The following is a 16,093-nucleotide window of genomic DNA, read 5'->3' as shown; positions in this document are numbered from 1 at the left end:
GTTTGCTCTAGTTTTATTTATTCATTTCAAACTTTCACATTCGGTTAAGTTTTATGATAATTAAATTTAACATATACCGATGGTTTATGACTATTATGATGTCATAGGGTTAGAAAAAAAAGACATTTACCAATCTGATGTTGTTCAATGTCTTATCACCGAATATATTTATTACCGGAGTAACACAACGGGTGTCACTATTAGAGTAGGAACTGCTGATCCCACTTTCGGAGCACATGAATAAGAGTTGCGCGATCTTTATATTTCTGTTAATAGTTATGTGGGCCTGTTTTTCTTTTCGGGTCTGTTATTCTTCAACTTACGGCTTTTGATTGTCCGCTCTATATCTTCTCCATCTTTTCAATGTCCCTTATTTTAACGAATTTCCCTTTAAGAAGTATTTCTTACTACTGTTATGTAGTAATAGTTGAGTATTATAAAACGATGATTAAGACAATTAAAGATAAAATTGATAAAAAATAATAACGGAAAACACATTTCCTAAAAAAGTTATCATTATTATTTCAGGATTGGGACCCAGAACTTGCTGACTTAGCACAAGGATTAGCAGATGAATGCACATTTAAGCACACAAACCTGATGTTGTAAGTGATAGTTAATTTTTCTTTTCCTTTTTTTGTGGGGGTGGGGGTGGGGGGGGGGGGGGGGGGGTAGTCAAACGCAAAAAACAAATTAGATAATAAATACCTGACTGAAGGAATGTCCTCCAGGACCAAGAAAAAAGGCATTAAATTTTTGGAACATGTACAAAAATAAATTCTAAAATCATTTCAGTAACAAATGATCATAGATTCTTGTCTAATAAGAACAGTCTGATGTAGTCAGTTTTTCTAGAATTGACATCGTGCTTATAACTATTGGCTTAGAGTGTTGTGTCTTATTTCTGAAAAGTAAGCTTGAATGAAAGATATTCGTTAATGCCTATGAATTAGCTACCTAACATCAACTGTTCATTTTTAGTTCACCTTGCCCAAAGGACCAATTAAGCTTTTCTCATCACTTGGTATCCTTTGCCGTCGTCATCCATGAACTTTTACAAAAATATTCTCCTTTGAAACAACTCGGACAAATTTAACCAAACTTGGCCACAATCATTATTTGGGTATCTAGTTAAAAAAATGTATCCGATGACCCTGTCTGCTTTCCAAGATGGCCGACAAGGCTAAAAATAAACCATTGGGGGTAAAATACATGTTTTTCCAATTATTTTCAGAGATGTTATAAACAGAGAACAGGGACAGAAACGTTTGAAATTTTGAGCTCTACTATTGTTTTTCAAAACTATCAGACGATATCTTATAGGAGTTATTTTTTCTTAAATGGTAAATGTTACGATTTTTTTCATTTTTGCCTATCATCTTCAAAACTAGAGAAACTTGAAACAACAAAAAGAGTCAGCAAGACAAGATCTACAAATAAGTCAACTAAGTCGAAATCCTCAGACGACTCCTTATTAGAATCATTGCCGTTTAATAACGATTTTTACCAATTTTTGATTTTTTGCCTATTATTTTGAAATCTATAACAGATAGACAGAAACTTTAAATTAAAAAAAAACAGCAATATAAGCTAAAGATCTACAAACAAGTCAAATTTTGGCGAAATAGTTAGCAGACTTTTCAAAGGAGTAATTGCCCTTAAATGATGATCTGTTTACACAATTTTGTGTTTTGAGCAAAAACTATAGATCAAGAGATTTAGTAAACAGAAAATATAATCACCAAACAAAAAAGATTTTTGTCATGAATTTTATTCTAATCTACAATGTTGTAGTGTGTCTATTGTTGAAGATGCATATTGACCAAGGTGAGCTTCAGAGCCTCTAGTTTAATATACTACTATATTCTTAATTTATTATAATGATGAGGTAACACCGTTTAGCGTCAAGCGTCAAATGGTTCATTCGCTATTACTATTGTTATATTAATCTGAAAAGTCTAACCCTGTGAAAATATCTAATTAAGTCACCCTGGTAGAAAAGTCTTTCGCTGCCATTAAATAATAATAGATAGAAAATCCGGAGTTAAATTGCCCTCAGTCATAAGTTGGGTTTCGTGTAGCACAGTCTTGCTTTCTGTGTAGTGTTTTTGTGGATTGTGTTTGTAATTTTGGCTTTTTCTTTTGGCCATGTTTGTCTTCTTTTTTTTTGGAAAATTAAACCACCTTCGTGATGTGTTCGCCTCGAATGCGGGAGGTCGTGGGTTCAATCCTCGGCCATGGCATACCTCTAATATAACTGTGTTCTGGGCTTACAGAAAAAATATTCTTATTGAGGAATTTTCAATCATTTCAGTTTGAAAGCACTAACAATACAAGTGTTACCAAGTTACGACATTTCAATTGACAATGCGTTAGATAAATGATGACTTTCGAAGGACACAACGGACTGCATTGTTATAATGCCTCTTAGAAGCCAAGATTGACAATGATTTTTTAGCGGTAACAATCTGATCTATCACCCTCTCAGCATTTTGTTACCTAATCTATGATAGTGTATGTTCTGTTATTATTGTCTTTTAATATCAAATTGAAAGTTATAAACTATGACAACAAGTACATAGTAAAAATCCATGGTTTGATCATTAAAGCGCACAAACGGTCAAGCTTCTCCGTGAAGGGTAATACATTATAAACCATGGAATAGAGTACAACGTATCCTTCGGATTAATCGATTAAAATAAAACAAGCGATTGTTATTATTTATATTTATGCCGATATCCAATTCTCGCTGCGTATGAAAGATATACTTATCCGATATTTATTGATAAAGCTAAATGTACATCCTTCTAGAACACTCACTAGTCCTTCACCTGTCAAAACTATTTTGTTTTAAATATGTATTACTTTTCAGTATGTTCTTTTTTGACCGGGCCCGATTCGGTGTGTTACATCTTACAAAATCTATCCGAATTATTTTGCAAAGAATTCCGCTCAAACCGGTGCTTTGGACAGTCTTAAATTTGCAGTGAGGTGAGAGTATTTTTGCTCCGTGTTATAGACCTCACTATGACTTTGAGAGGAAGAACAGCAGTAAAAGCGCTGTTCCTTTGCTTTTTCTGCGTTTTATGCTGTTTGTGCACAGATTTTGTGTCATGGATGGATACTTCATATCCTTTGTTTTTCTATTAGGTCATCACAACTTTCTACACTTCGGGGTGATTTGAACATGGTATATATATATAGACACTTGACTTTTGTTGAAAACCGCATTTTGACCGCTATATATCTTTCGTTTTTTTATGTTGTTAGGTAACTCTCTAATTGACTGCTAAACTTCTTCTTTTCATTTATACATTGGTTCTCATTTAAACTTTAACAGGGCTTTAATCTCATATCGGATATAAATTCTGTTCTAGTGCTAATGGTGTACGTGTTGGTCAAAATTTAGGCGCTACAACAGGTAGTAATCATTCTATTGAGAGAATGGTGCACTTGTTTATGAACGAAAAAGTCGATTATAATTATAAGGATCATCAATGGACTGATGTTGTCGGACACTATTTACAAGTAAGTTCAATAAGATATTAACTTCACTTTCCGCTATATTAATAATATTCTTTCACTAAATATTCAAAGTTTTCTTTCTAGTAACATTACAGTGTCTTTTCCGTTTATTACTGCTTTTTTTGTGATGTAGTTACGAAACATAATAAGATAATGATTAAAATTAAAATTGCATTTCTTCAAATGAAATAATTTGTTTTTATTTAATTTGTTTCACTTCCGTACATCAAAATTACATCACCTCCGTACATCAAAACTACTTCAACACAGAAAACAATTGGTATCTGTCTGATTAAACCGAGAAATTTCCTATAACATGACACACTTATGATGTATTGTGTTCACTATTTCTCCATAACTTTTGAATGTTTTCATGATTTAATCGCGATAACATGATAGATTAACAAAGGCGGCGTAATTCTTTAAAATTGTATACATGAGCTTAAAACAACTGATAGTCTAATGATTCGATATTATACAAAAATGTAAAGGATTAAGTAATGAGAAATAATTGTTATATAATTAGAAATAGACTTATCATCGGATTTGTACATGAGCAAATCGATAGGTGCCACATGTGGAGCAGGATCTGCTTACCCTTCCGGAGCACCTGAGATCACCCCCAGTTTTGGGTGGGGTTCATGTTGCTCATTCTTTAGATTTCTATGTTGTGTTTTGTGTAATGTTGTTTGTGTTTTGGTCTTTTTTGAGTTGTTAGTTTATTTTCTACTTATTAGTTTGAATTTCTCTTTGATATCTTTCGCTTCTCTTTTACAGGTAGTTAATTGGAGAACAATTAAAGTTGGTTGTGCAGTAAATAAATGTGACACCTTGTTTATTTCAACCCCAACTCAACAAGAAGTATGGAACAATGCTTGGTACTGGGTCTGTGACTACTGGCCTCCGTAAGTACTTACCTTTAAGTAATTCAACCAACTGCCTTTCCAATGGTTCCATTTTTATGAAATACGAACAGATGAAAGTCATTTACTTGATAAAAGAGCATCAATAATTGAAATATCGTTCCACTGCTGTTGCACTTTGATTGCATATCATAAACCAGAGGTCAATGTTTGAAATCAGCTGTGGCTTATAACATACAGTTTTATGATGAATTACCGATAAATGTTTTACTTGCATTACAAATTACAAACACGTAGGTTGCTAATCCCTCTGTCAGAATGAACCATTCATGGTTTTGGTGATATATTTGAGGCTTTTGTTTATATAAGGTTGCTTATCCCTCTGTCAGAATGAACCATTTAAGGTTCTGGTTATACATTTAAGGCTGTTGTTTATATAGCTTCCTGTATTAATGCATCTTTGCATTTCCTTAACTTAAATGTACGCGTCCAGACGAAGGTAAGGGCAGAAATTCACATTAGACGCAGTTAATGGGGTTACGTCTATCTTGTGGTTTATTACAATGGCTAATACAATTACTAATGAACTGATAAGATGATTGTGGGGGGGGGGGGGTATTTTTGTCTTTGGGTTGCATTCTTATTGACCTTAATCTGACATCTCCTTTCATCATATATTTTAGTCCACGATGGGATCGTTCTCAGTTTTTCAATGTGTTTGCATTGCTTTTTATTTATTACGCACGCCTATATATATAAATAAAGGCAACAGTAGTATACCGCTGTTAAAAAGTCATAAATTGACTGAGAGAAAACAAATCCGGGCCACAAACCAAAACCGAGGGAAACACATCAACTACAAGAGGAAAACAACGGAACAACAGAAACACTGAAATGCAACAAAAACAAACGCCAATGCAACACACATAGAAACGAACTATTTGATAACAACTGCCATATTCCTGACTTGGTACAGACATTTTAAGATTGATTGATTGTTAGTTTATTTTCTACTTATTGATTGGATTGAACCTGGTTTTATGGCTAGCCAAACCTCCCGCTTATATGGCACTGTTAAAAATACCGTTAGAATGACAACATTACGTGACAGGATTACAGTACAAATAAATGCAAGAACACCCAGGACAGAGAAATACATAGATTAATAATATAATAGTACATTTCGACATGTAAACCACAGAATAACAAAGAATATCCAAAATTAATTTACGACAGTACACAAATACAGCATAATAGAACTATGAACTTGCGTCACACGAATGTATCAACGCCACAAAAAGTGACGTCACAGGAAAATTTCTAAAAATTGAATATAAAATCGGGATTAAGTTTGTAATGGTGTTCTTTGATGTATTTTCTAACAATTACAAGAATATCAAACTGTGTAAAAACAAATTAATCCTGTGCATATAGTTGCTTTAAACCAAAGATCATACAAATCAACTAGGTGATTAATTATCTTTACTTTTACATACATTTAGAAAATAAAAATAGAATTAAAACCACAAACGATAAGACATAAAACAATATCCAATCAGAATTACAAATAAAACATCATAACTAAATATATGAATGTTGGATGTACAAATACCGAGACACGCATAATAGCAATGCGGATTCACACTCAGCATAACAGTCATATTCGGGAATAGGCCACGTTCGGTACTTAAAAGACCAGACGACGTATATTATCTATGGTAACCCTGATAACAAAGTCAGTTGCAATGCGCAAAGAAAGCGTAAAATCTGTGTTCTTTTTTTAATTATTCATATTTGTTTTGAGTTCATGTAAGTGATTTTTGAAATTTCGACTTTATTATATTTTTGAAACAATTGGATTTTTTTTAATTTTAATTTTTATGTTTTCAACAGAGGCTTGTTGAAAGCGTTAAAAATTGTTGTCAATTCCTTAATTGAAAGACAATTTTATATGTATAAAAATTAAATTATGTAAATAAACCATACATTTAACTTGATTGATATGTGCATTGAGCTGACAATGACGAAAGAATGAATTTTCTATAGCATTAAACTTTGAAACTGATGCATTCTTATACTGAATCAATGTGTGAAGCAAATTATTTCGCAAACAGATTTGATAAAAAGTTTATCATAAAAATACTAAAATACTGTCTAATTATATAATTTAAGGAGATGTGGTATGATTACAAATGAGACAACTATCCACCAATGTTCAAATGAAGTGGATGTAAGCAGTTATAGACAACCGTATGGCCTTCAACAATGAGTAAAACCCATACCGTATAGTCGGCTATAGAAAGCACCAACATCCAAAAATATGAAACAATTTAACTAAAAAAACTACTAGTAACGGCATTACTTATAACAAAACAATTTATGAAAAACAAATATGACAGACATGAACAAACGACAACCACTGAAATACAGGATCTTGACTTGGGACATGCACATAAAAAATGAGGCGAAGTTAAATATGTTTAGAGGCGCCAATCCTCTCCTTAGCTTGGGACAGTGGTATCGGCACAACATAAGAACAAACAATGCAAAACAACAAACAAAAAACAAATACGAGAAGAAGCAATAAACGACAACTACCAACATGGTCACAGAATCTGAAGGCTGTAACATTAATAAAAAATATGTCATTTCACTTTGGTACTGCTATACGCGATATGCTCTTCTACTTCGTACTTTATTTGGCTTTTTTAACTTTTTTGATTTGAGCGTGACTGACGAGTCATTTGAAGACGAAACGCGCATCTAGCGTACACAATTTTAATCCTGGTACATTGTATGTATGATGAGTTTACTGATAGTTGTGTGTTCACTTCTTCTGTTAAAGATTATCCTCATACATATTTATAACAATTGCAAATTAAACAATGACTTACAATGTTGTCTATTAGATTCTTCCTACCGGAGATACGGAACAGCAAGTCAGAAATTTAGGTTGCAGCAGGACATTAAAGTTTCCGATAGGTTGATTCAAAACTTAGGTTGCTTCTCCATCTGTCAATATGAACCATCCATGGTTCTGTTGATACCTTTTAGGCTGTTCATTATGCATTTTTGCATTCCATAACTGAGATGTACGCGTCCAGACGAAGGCGAGATAAGACACTCACATTGAACACAGTTAACACTGGTACGCTTTGCCTTTTGTTTAACACACTGGCTGATACAATTGCTAGTGAACAGTTGGTTGTTATATTTGTCTTTGTGTGCTTTCTTGCTGATGTATGTCCCATATCTCAGTAACTTCTGCGTACTTTATTTGGCCGTTTTAACCTTTTTGATTTGAGCGCCACTAACGAAGTCTTTTGAAGGCGAAACGCGCGTCTGTCGTACAAAATGTCTTAATCATGTACATTGTATCTATGATGAGTTTAATGATAGTTGCGTGTTAACTTCTAATGTTGAAGATTATACACATACATATTTATGACGATTGCAAATTAAAAATAGATCACAATGTTGTTTGACAGATTCTATCTACCGGAGATAGGGAACAGCATATTAGAAATTTATGTTGCAAGAGGACATTAAAGTTCCCGTTAGGTTGAATCAAGGTTTTTTTTATGTGCAAAGCCAATGAAATTCCCTATAAATTGAATATTGAATGACATTTATTTTCCCATTCCCATCGAACGGAACTGTATTTTATAATATTTATAAATTTATCAAATAATTAAAACAGTCGTTCCCTTATAATGGGTCTTTTTTTACTCTGAATTAGAGGTGAGTTTATTTGTAAATAGTGTTGAACAAGGGGAAAATGTTCTAACATAGGTTAATTATAAACTTGCAAACAATACGACAAAGGTGAATACAATTTGTAATAAAATGCACATCTTGCCTTGCTTTTGATTTTAGAAATAACTTAATATTGTAAAGTAAACAATATTAGATTGATAAAAACTTTGCAAGCTTCAATATGACATTATATAACAGGAAGGAAGCAAAACTTCAACATAAGCTAATTATTCTTAATTTTTTTAAAGTGTATCTTACAAATCAAGACCTTATGACTATACGGATGGCCAAGTATGTTCTGAATGTATGGTGCCAAAAGACAGTGGACTTGGATGGAAATGTGTAGATCAAACATGCCGTAAGTTGAGATTCATTTTTTATCAGATAAAGCATTCAATACAGTATAAAAAATCCCCAAGTAAATGCTTAAAAAAAAATAAAAACATATCAGTTAAAAATACTGAATGTAATATAGTTTGTATTTCGCCGAAAGTGTAAGCTTTGCAAAAACTTAAGGAACTCAGGATTCCATGTCAAACAAAAAAAAAAAACTTTACGCCATGAAATGATACGAGAACAGTGTACGCAGACAAATCTAACTAAAATACAACGAAAGGATTGGAGACGCATTACAGAAGCAATGCAAATATAAAATATTGATAAAATACCGGAGAACAAACAATTTCTTTGTGTCTTTTTATTAAATCAAATGTTGTATATACAGAATGACGTTACAATATATTCATGTTACAAAAGAATAAAATATATACACCTGTATCATCAGAATATCTGTACACAGAATAACACTATCGATTTGCTAAGTCTATCAAAACTTATAATGTCGTAAGATCAAACAGAAATTAATAGTAAGGGTGCAATTTTAAATTTTGAATCGTTAAGCTGTAATTGTATTGTGTTCATGAAATAAGTACTTTATGCATTTCATGCGCCAAAAGCACTTTTCTGGGTTTACTTCATCAAGAACGCTCAAACTTAAACATTTCAAAGGCAGTGATGCAAAATGAGGAGCCATATGACAAAATAGGACCTAAACAGACTAACCAAATTCAGTTAAGATTAACTGAACCTGACTGTAATCTTTACTTGTCCTTTTTCACATGAATGAAATTTGAAATAATTATAAAACACATTGATTATTTTAGGTGATTGTAAGCTAGACGGATCTGATCCAAACTGCAGTAAGTATTTCTAATGTTACCGAGACGGAACTGATTTAAGCGGACTTGTTCTGTCAATAGACGTACAACTTAGACCAGCTGCTACCGGCAAATTTCATGTTTCTGTCAGTTAACGTAAATTCGCATGCCAGGCATAAGCCTTTTTTCCACCGGAAAATGTAATGTTCACCGGCTACTAGCAAGCGGCCAAATATAGCTGACATACATTAGTTACCTTTTTTGTTCACCGGCTACTAGCAAGCGGCCAAATATAGCTGACATACATTAGTTACCTTTTTTGTTCACCGGCTACTAGCAAGCGGCCAAATATAGCTGACATACATTAGTTACCTTTTTTTAATATAAAAATCTTTTGGTGACAAATAATGTCGAGAGGATTGATAAGCAATAATACCGAATGCAGATGATTATCTTAAGTTAATGGAATGGTATGACCACAAACTATTTTAATACTTAGTAGAGTTCTGTAAATAATAGTTATTAGGTTAATCTTCAATCAAACTGATCCAATCGTTTTTAAAATTAAGGGCGCGCCTGTAATTTAAGAGAAACACATATCAACCGGAGAACATCAATTTTTGAATGTTTTAAAGATATTTAACTTGAAGTAATAAAGAAGTTTCACAATTATTCTAATAAGGGAAAATATTTCCCTCATTCAAAATTCTCCATAAATAAATAAAAAAAACCTTTCACAGTAATTATTAATGCCTTGTTTCAAATTCTAATGTTGAACTAGTATATACATAGGTATAAAAAAAAATTGTGAACGAATGTTTTTATATTTTATGGTAAAATTTAAATATTAGAGTATACACGTTTGACATTATGAGAAAAATCAAGAATGCTTTGCTTGCTATGTACATGTCTTTCGTTTATTTTTAACACAAACCTAATTGATTGATTGCTGATTCCATTCAATGAAATTGTCAATTACTAATGTTAGAATTAGTAGAAAATAAATATCAAAACGGTCAACGGTCGTCCCAACAATGCATTTTTGAACCTCTACCCTAAAGTTTTTATCATTTCTTTTAAGCGCAATTATTGCAAAATAATCTAAAATTAGTAATTAATTGATTGGTAGAATGGCTTAACAGATGTGAACAGCACTTTCTTTCTGTAGTATTTCAGCTACATGCACGTCATGGCTGTCATTTTTTTAGGCAGAGGAAGCCAGAGGAACCACCAACTTTGGGTAGATAATTGACAGATCTTATTACATGCCAAACATTTTTTTCATATACAATATTGATGAAAGACACTCAAACACACTTTCATTTCTGTCATTTTAATGCCACAAGACATTCTCTTATACTCATGGAGTGTAGATCCAGACAAGGTTCAGGTCCAAAGCTGTTTTGGTGTGCATAAGCATAAACGATGTAGATTAAGTGACCATGTTCACCTAACCTCGACCTCATTTAATGGATCAGTGATTAAGGTTAATATTTCGTGGTGTTTGATGTGCATAAGCATAACCCATGTAGATGTTATAGATTATGCATATTTTAAGGTTTTTCTTGTCGTATAACACCTTGAGTTGTGTTATACGACAAGATAACCCTTAAAATATGCATGATCTGACTTATATACCGTAAAAAATATTAATATCTGCAAATATTTGCAGGATTTGCATCCTATTTTACCACACTAAAGTATGATATTCTTTTCTGATGCGTTCATGTTTTAAGACGCTATACGGCTCATTTATAATGTGAAATAACACTCAATAATTAATCTAGATATAAACTTTAGAAATCTTTATCCAGGCACAATAAAAATATATCTGTAACTGCATGAAACAAGTTACCGCCCGATAACGGTGTATGAAAAATACAAGTCAATTTGTAAGTAATTTATTGTACCAACTTAGTTGTTGAAAGGGAATGCTATTTTGGTTTTTTTATCGCGAAAAAGGCAGATTATTTTTTCAACAATTTTAACGAATTGAACTATTCAAAATTATTTTCTTTTTTGAATGGCAATGCATTTTTTTTTAAACTGAGAATCAGGATTAAATATGTACATGTAACACGAAAAACGAATATCAATATATGTAGGTCAAAATGTGTGATTTCCAATACAGTGTGAATCAATAAGATTGTCAAAATCCTACACACGAATGTGTTAAATCTGGCTTGTTTTAAATGTTATGAAAATTTTGCATTATTAAATTCATCTCACATAATGGCCCTTTATTGTAGTGATAAATAAACAAAACTTCACATTATTTGTTTCGAAAGTTAAAATGTGCGTCAACGACAATATATATATATATATATATATGGCGTCAGTAAATTCCATGTTGGTCATTATTTTATGCCTTGAAGCATATTTCATTGAAACCTGGTATTGTCCGGGTTGATTCTTCGACAGAATGACCTATCGTTCAACTCCATATAGGTATATAATAAGTGCATGTTTCAAATGCAAGATGTTACTTTTATCTTTTGCCTGAATGACTAAGATCGGGAAAGTGTTAATCTAATCTTTTGATCCTACAATATTGCTGTCCATAACACATTTCGAAATACTCCTTAAAACACATACCTCAAATTATAGTTTAGTCCTTTACTTTCTTCTTGAAAAATTTGGGAGTAGGTAGTTTCAGGTCCATAAAAGTTCGTAGAATACCAACCAGATTTCTATAGTTATCCATTAGGGAATAAAGATAACACATAACAGCTACATAAACTGCATGGGATTAGGTGTTTGACAGAATAAATTTATTTATCTTATCTCCTATAGATTTCTGGGGATATGATTGGTTAAAGGACTACACGTGGTGACTACATATATTTGATATAGAGTGTCCTAAAAAATATGGGGTTAGTTACCATATGGGGTTAGTAAGGAGTTACTTCCCTTTTAAAACAAAAAAGAAATCTGAAAGGTTTCAACAGATGAAGAAATTGATAATGAACGATTGAAATAAATTCATAAAACAAATTTCAAGCTAACAAGTTGTTAAGATATTGGGTAAGATAAATTCGTTACACGGTGTGCTAGTGACCTAATACGATATATATGGTGTCAGTAAATTCCATATGAGGATTCGAGCTTCGCTCTCACCCAATATGGAATTTACTGACCCCATATATATCGTATTAGGTCACTAACACACCATGTAACTAATAATATATAATTACAAGTCTAAATTGAAAACAATATTTAATTATATATATATATATATATATATATACATGCAAGTCTAAATTGAAAACAACGTTCAAACCTATGATTGCGTTGGATAAAAACCGCAATTTTTATACGTGTGCTTGCAAAACAAATTTCTTGGTAGAGGGGTCTAAATACAGCACAAACAACATTTTCCAAAAGACCAAATGAGTGAAAAAGTATATTTTAACAAAACGCATTTGACTAGCAGGTCGAACAACTGATGTTCTTAAACCCTGCTGACTGCCATTGGCGATTGCCAAATAAACGGATCACAAGATGTAGCAAAATAGATCTTATTATTAATCTATTACCAAACAGAAAACAATAAACTTGCGGAAAAGATGGTATACCGCAAACATGAGGTGCAAAAATTTGTACACCATATCCGGGTTTCGACAATTAATGTCTCTTCAGTGATGTTAAGAATCGAAACGGTATTTGGAAGTCCATATAATTTACCTCAATTTAGGATAGACTCTTGAATTTTGAAAGAGTCAAAATAGGATGAACGGATCATATAAACCCGAAGTCAAATATAATACAAGCCCAAACGAAAAAATATAAACAAGTCTAAATTGAAAACAACGTTCAAACCTATGATTGCGTTGGATAAAAACCGCAATTTTTATACGTGTGCTTGCAAAACAAATTTCTTGGTAGAGGGGTCTAAATACAGCACAAACAACATTTTCCAAAAGACCAAATGAGTGAAAAAGTATATTTTAACAAAACGCATTTGACTAGCAGGTCGAACAACTGATGTTCTTAAACCCTGCTGACTGCCATTGGCGATTGCCAAATAAACGGATCACAAGATGTAGCAAAATAGATCTTATTATTAATCTATTACCAAACAGAAAACAATAAACTTGCGGAAAAGATGGTATACCGCAAACATGAGGTGCAAAAATTTGTACACCATATCCGGATTTCGACAATTAATGTCTCTTCAGTAATTTTAAGAATCGAAACGGTATTTGGAAGTCCATATAATTTACCTCAATTTAGGATAGACTCTTGAATTTTGAAAGAGTCAAAATAGGATGAACGGATCATATAAACCCGAAGGCAAATATAATACAAGCCCAAACGAAAAAATATAAACAAGTCTAAATTGAAAACAACGATCAAACCTATGATTGCGTTGGATAAAAACCGCAATTTTTATACGTGTGCTTGCAAAACAAATTTCTTGGTAGAGGGGTTTAAATACAGCACAAACAACATTTTCCAAAAGACCAAATGAGTGAAAAAGTATATTTTAACAAAACGCATTTGACTAGCAGGTCGAACAACTGATGTTCTTAAACCCTGCTGACTGCCATTGGCGATTGCCAAATAAACGGATCACAAGATGTAGCAAAATAGATCTTATTATTAATCTATTACCAAACAGAAAACAATAAACTTGCGGAAAAGATGGTATACCGCAAACAAGAGGTGCAAAATTTTGTACACCATATCCGGATTTCGACAATTAATGTCTCTTCAGTAATTTTAAGAATCGAAACGGTATTTGGAAGTCCATATAATTTACCTCAATTTAGGATAGACTCTTGAATTTTGAAAGAGTCAAAATAGGATGAACGGATCATATAAACCCGAAGGCAAATATAATACAAGCCCAAACGAAAAAATATAAACAAGTCTAAATTGAAAACAACGTTCAAACCTATGATTGCGTTGGATAAAAACCGCAATTTTTATACGTGTGCTTGCAAAACAAATTTCTTGGTAGAGGGGTCTCAATACAGCACAAACAACATTTTCCAAAAGACCAAAAAAGTGAAAAAGTATATTTAAACAAAACGCATTTGACTAACAGGTCGAACAACGGATGTTCTTAAACCCTACATGTATATATATAAGTCTAAATTGAAAACAACGTTCAAACCTATGATTGCGTTGGATAAAAACCGCAATTTTTATACGTGTGCATGCAAAACAAATTTCTTGGTAGAGGGGTCTAAATACAGCACAAACAACATTTTCCAAAAGACCAAAAAAGTGAACAGTATATTTAAACAAAACGCATTTGACTAGCAGGTCGAACAACGGATGTTCTTAAACCCTGCTGACTGCCATTGGCGATTGCCAAATAAACGGATCACAAGATGTAACAAAATGGATCTTTATTATCAATTTAAAACCAAACAGAAAACAATAAACTTGCGGAAAAGATGGTATACCGGAAACATGAGGTGCAAAAATTTGTACACCATATCCGGATTTCGACAATTAATGTCTCTTCAGTGATGTTAGGAATCGAAACGTTATTTGGAAGGCCATATAATTTACCTCAATTTAGGATAGACTCTTGAATTTTGAAGAGTCGAAATAGGATGAACGGATCATATAAACCCAAAGGCATATATAATACAAGCCCAAACGAAAAAATATAAATAAGTCTAAATTGAAAACAACGTTCAAACCTATGATTGCGTTGGATAAAAACCGCAATTTTTATACGTGTGCATGCAAAACAAATTTCTTTGTAGAGGGGTCTAAATACAGCACAAACAACATTTTCCAAAAGACCAAAAAAGTGAAAAAGCATATTTAAACAAAACGCATTTGACTATATATGTCTGTGAAAAGGACTAACCAGCATTTTTAATATGTACCGGATCGTCTAGAATAGGTGATACTGCGCAAATACGGAAGACATTATAAAAGTCTTAAGATTTGCACAACAGTACTAACATAAGATGGTAGTATACGAAGATGTTGTTATAGATACGTGTTGACAAATATTTCGGCTGAACAAATAGCCTTCGTAGGTGTCAATAATTTTATATTATATATATATATATCCATATCAATGTATTGTTTATATGTATGCATATGTCGCCTATGTGTCTGCTGCCTTGATAATATGTTCATGTAGCTGGCCTCACTTCCATACAGGTCAATACTAATTATATATTGCAAGTTAACATTCTATCCCGAAAAATGAAAGTCGTATAATGATGGTTATTTCACATGTTCTCGGAGGTGCGTCAAACTGGTCTTATTTGCGCTTACAATAAACTTTTAATAGGTTTGTGTCAGCTCCAGGAACTAAGGGATACTCGTGCTTGCAGGCATTAGTGTTTATAAAACTATAAAGAAAAATTAACAAATCTGATATGAGATTGTTAAAAGTAAGTTAATGCATTTAAATTTACCACATACTAAAATTGATTGGTTTTTTTTTTTGCCAACAGAACAATCGAAGGAGTGCACTGAATTTAATGAAGACAAGGATCCAATGTGTCCAATGGTTGCAGCATACGGAATGTGTGGAGGTCACAATTTCAAATGGTCTTTAATCACTTGCCAGACATCGTGCAAGTAAGTCCATATTAACTACCTATTCGGACATGCGCTATCATTTAAACTTATTTAACTATTCTCGTAATTTTAATTTAATTTTGAAATTAATTTGGAATCTTTATAAAACCCAGTTGCTAATATTGATGATAAAAAACAATATGTAAATAAGACAGTAACACAGCAAGATAATAACACCAAAAGATATTTAAATAAGTACAATAGTTTATATACCATGTGGTAAGGTCGTAACGT

The 16,093-nt window shown here is 32.5% G+C and overlaps 1 protein-coding gene across 1 annotated transcript in view; it reads left to right on the top strand.

The window, feature by feature from the left end:
• Nucleotides 1–16,093, top strand: part of LOC127729020 (uncharacterized) — a 66,663-nt gene that overhangs the window by 49,526 nt on the left and 1,044 nt on the right. Inside the window, exons 7-8 of the mRNA XM_052236592.1 lie at nucleotides 9,308–9,343; nucleotides 15,733–15,859. Coding sequence (XP_052092552.1) covers nucleotides 9,308–9,343; nucleotides 15,733–15,859 — 163 coding nt within the window. The remainder of the gene's footprint in view (nucleotides 1–9,307; nucleotides 9,344–15,732; nucleotides 15,860–16,093) is intronic.

This window comes from Mytilus californianus, unplaced genomic scaffold, assembly GCF_021869535.1.
Source record: "Mytilus californianus isolate M0D057914Y unplaced genomic scaffold, xbMytCali1.0.p SCAF_2, whole genome shotgun sequence".
Lineage (NCBI taxonomy): Eukaryota > Metazoa > Mollusca > Bivalvia > Mytilida > Mytilidae > Mytilus > Mytilus californianus.
The sequence above is the reverse complement of the archived record's forward strand: the minus strand, read 5'-3'. Positions and strand labels throughout refer to the sequence as shown.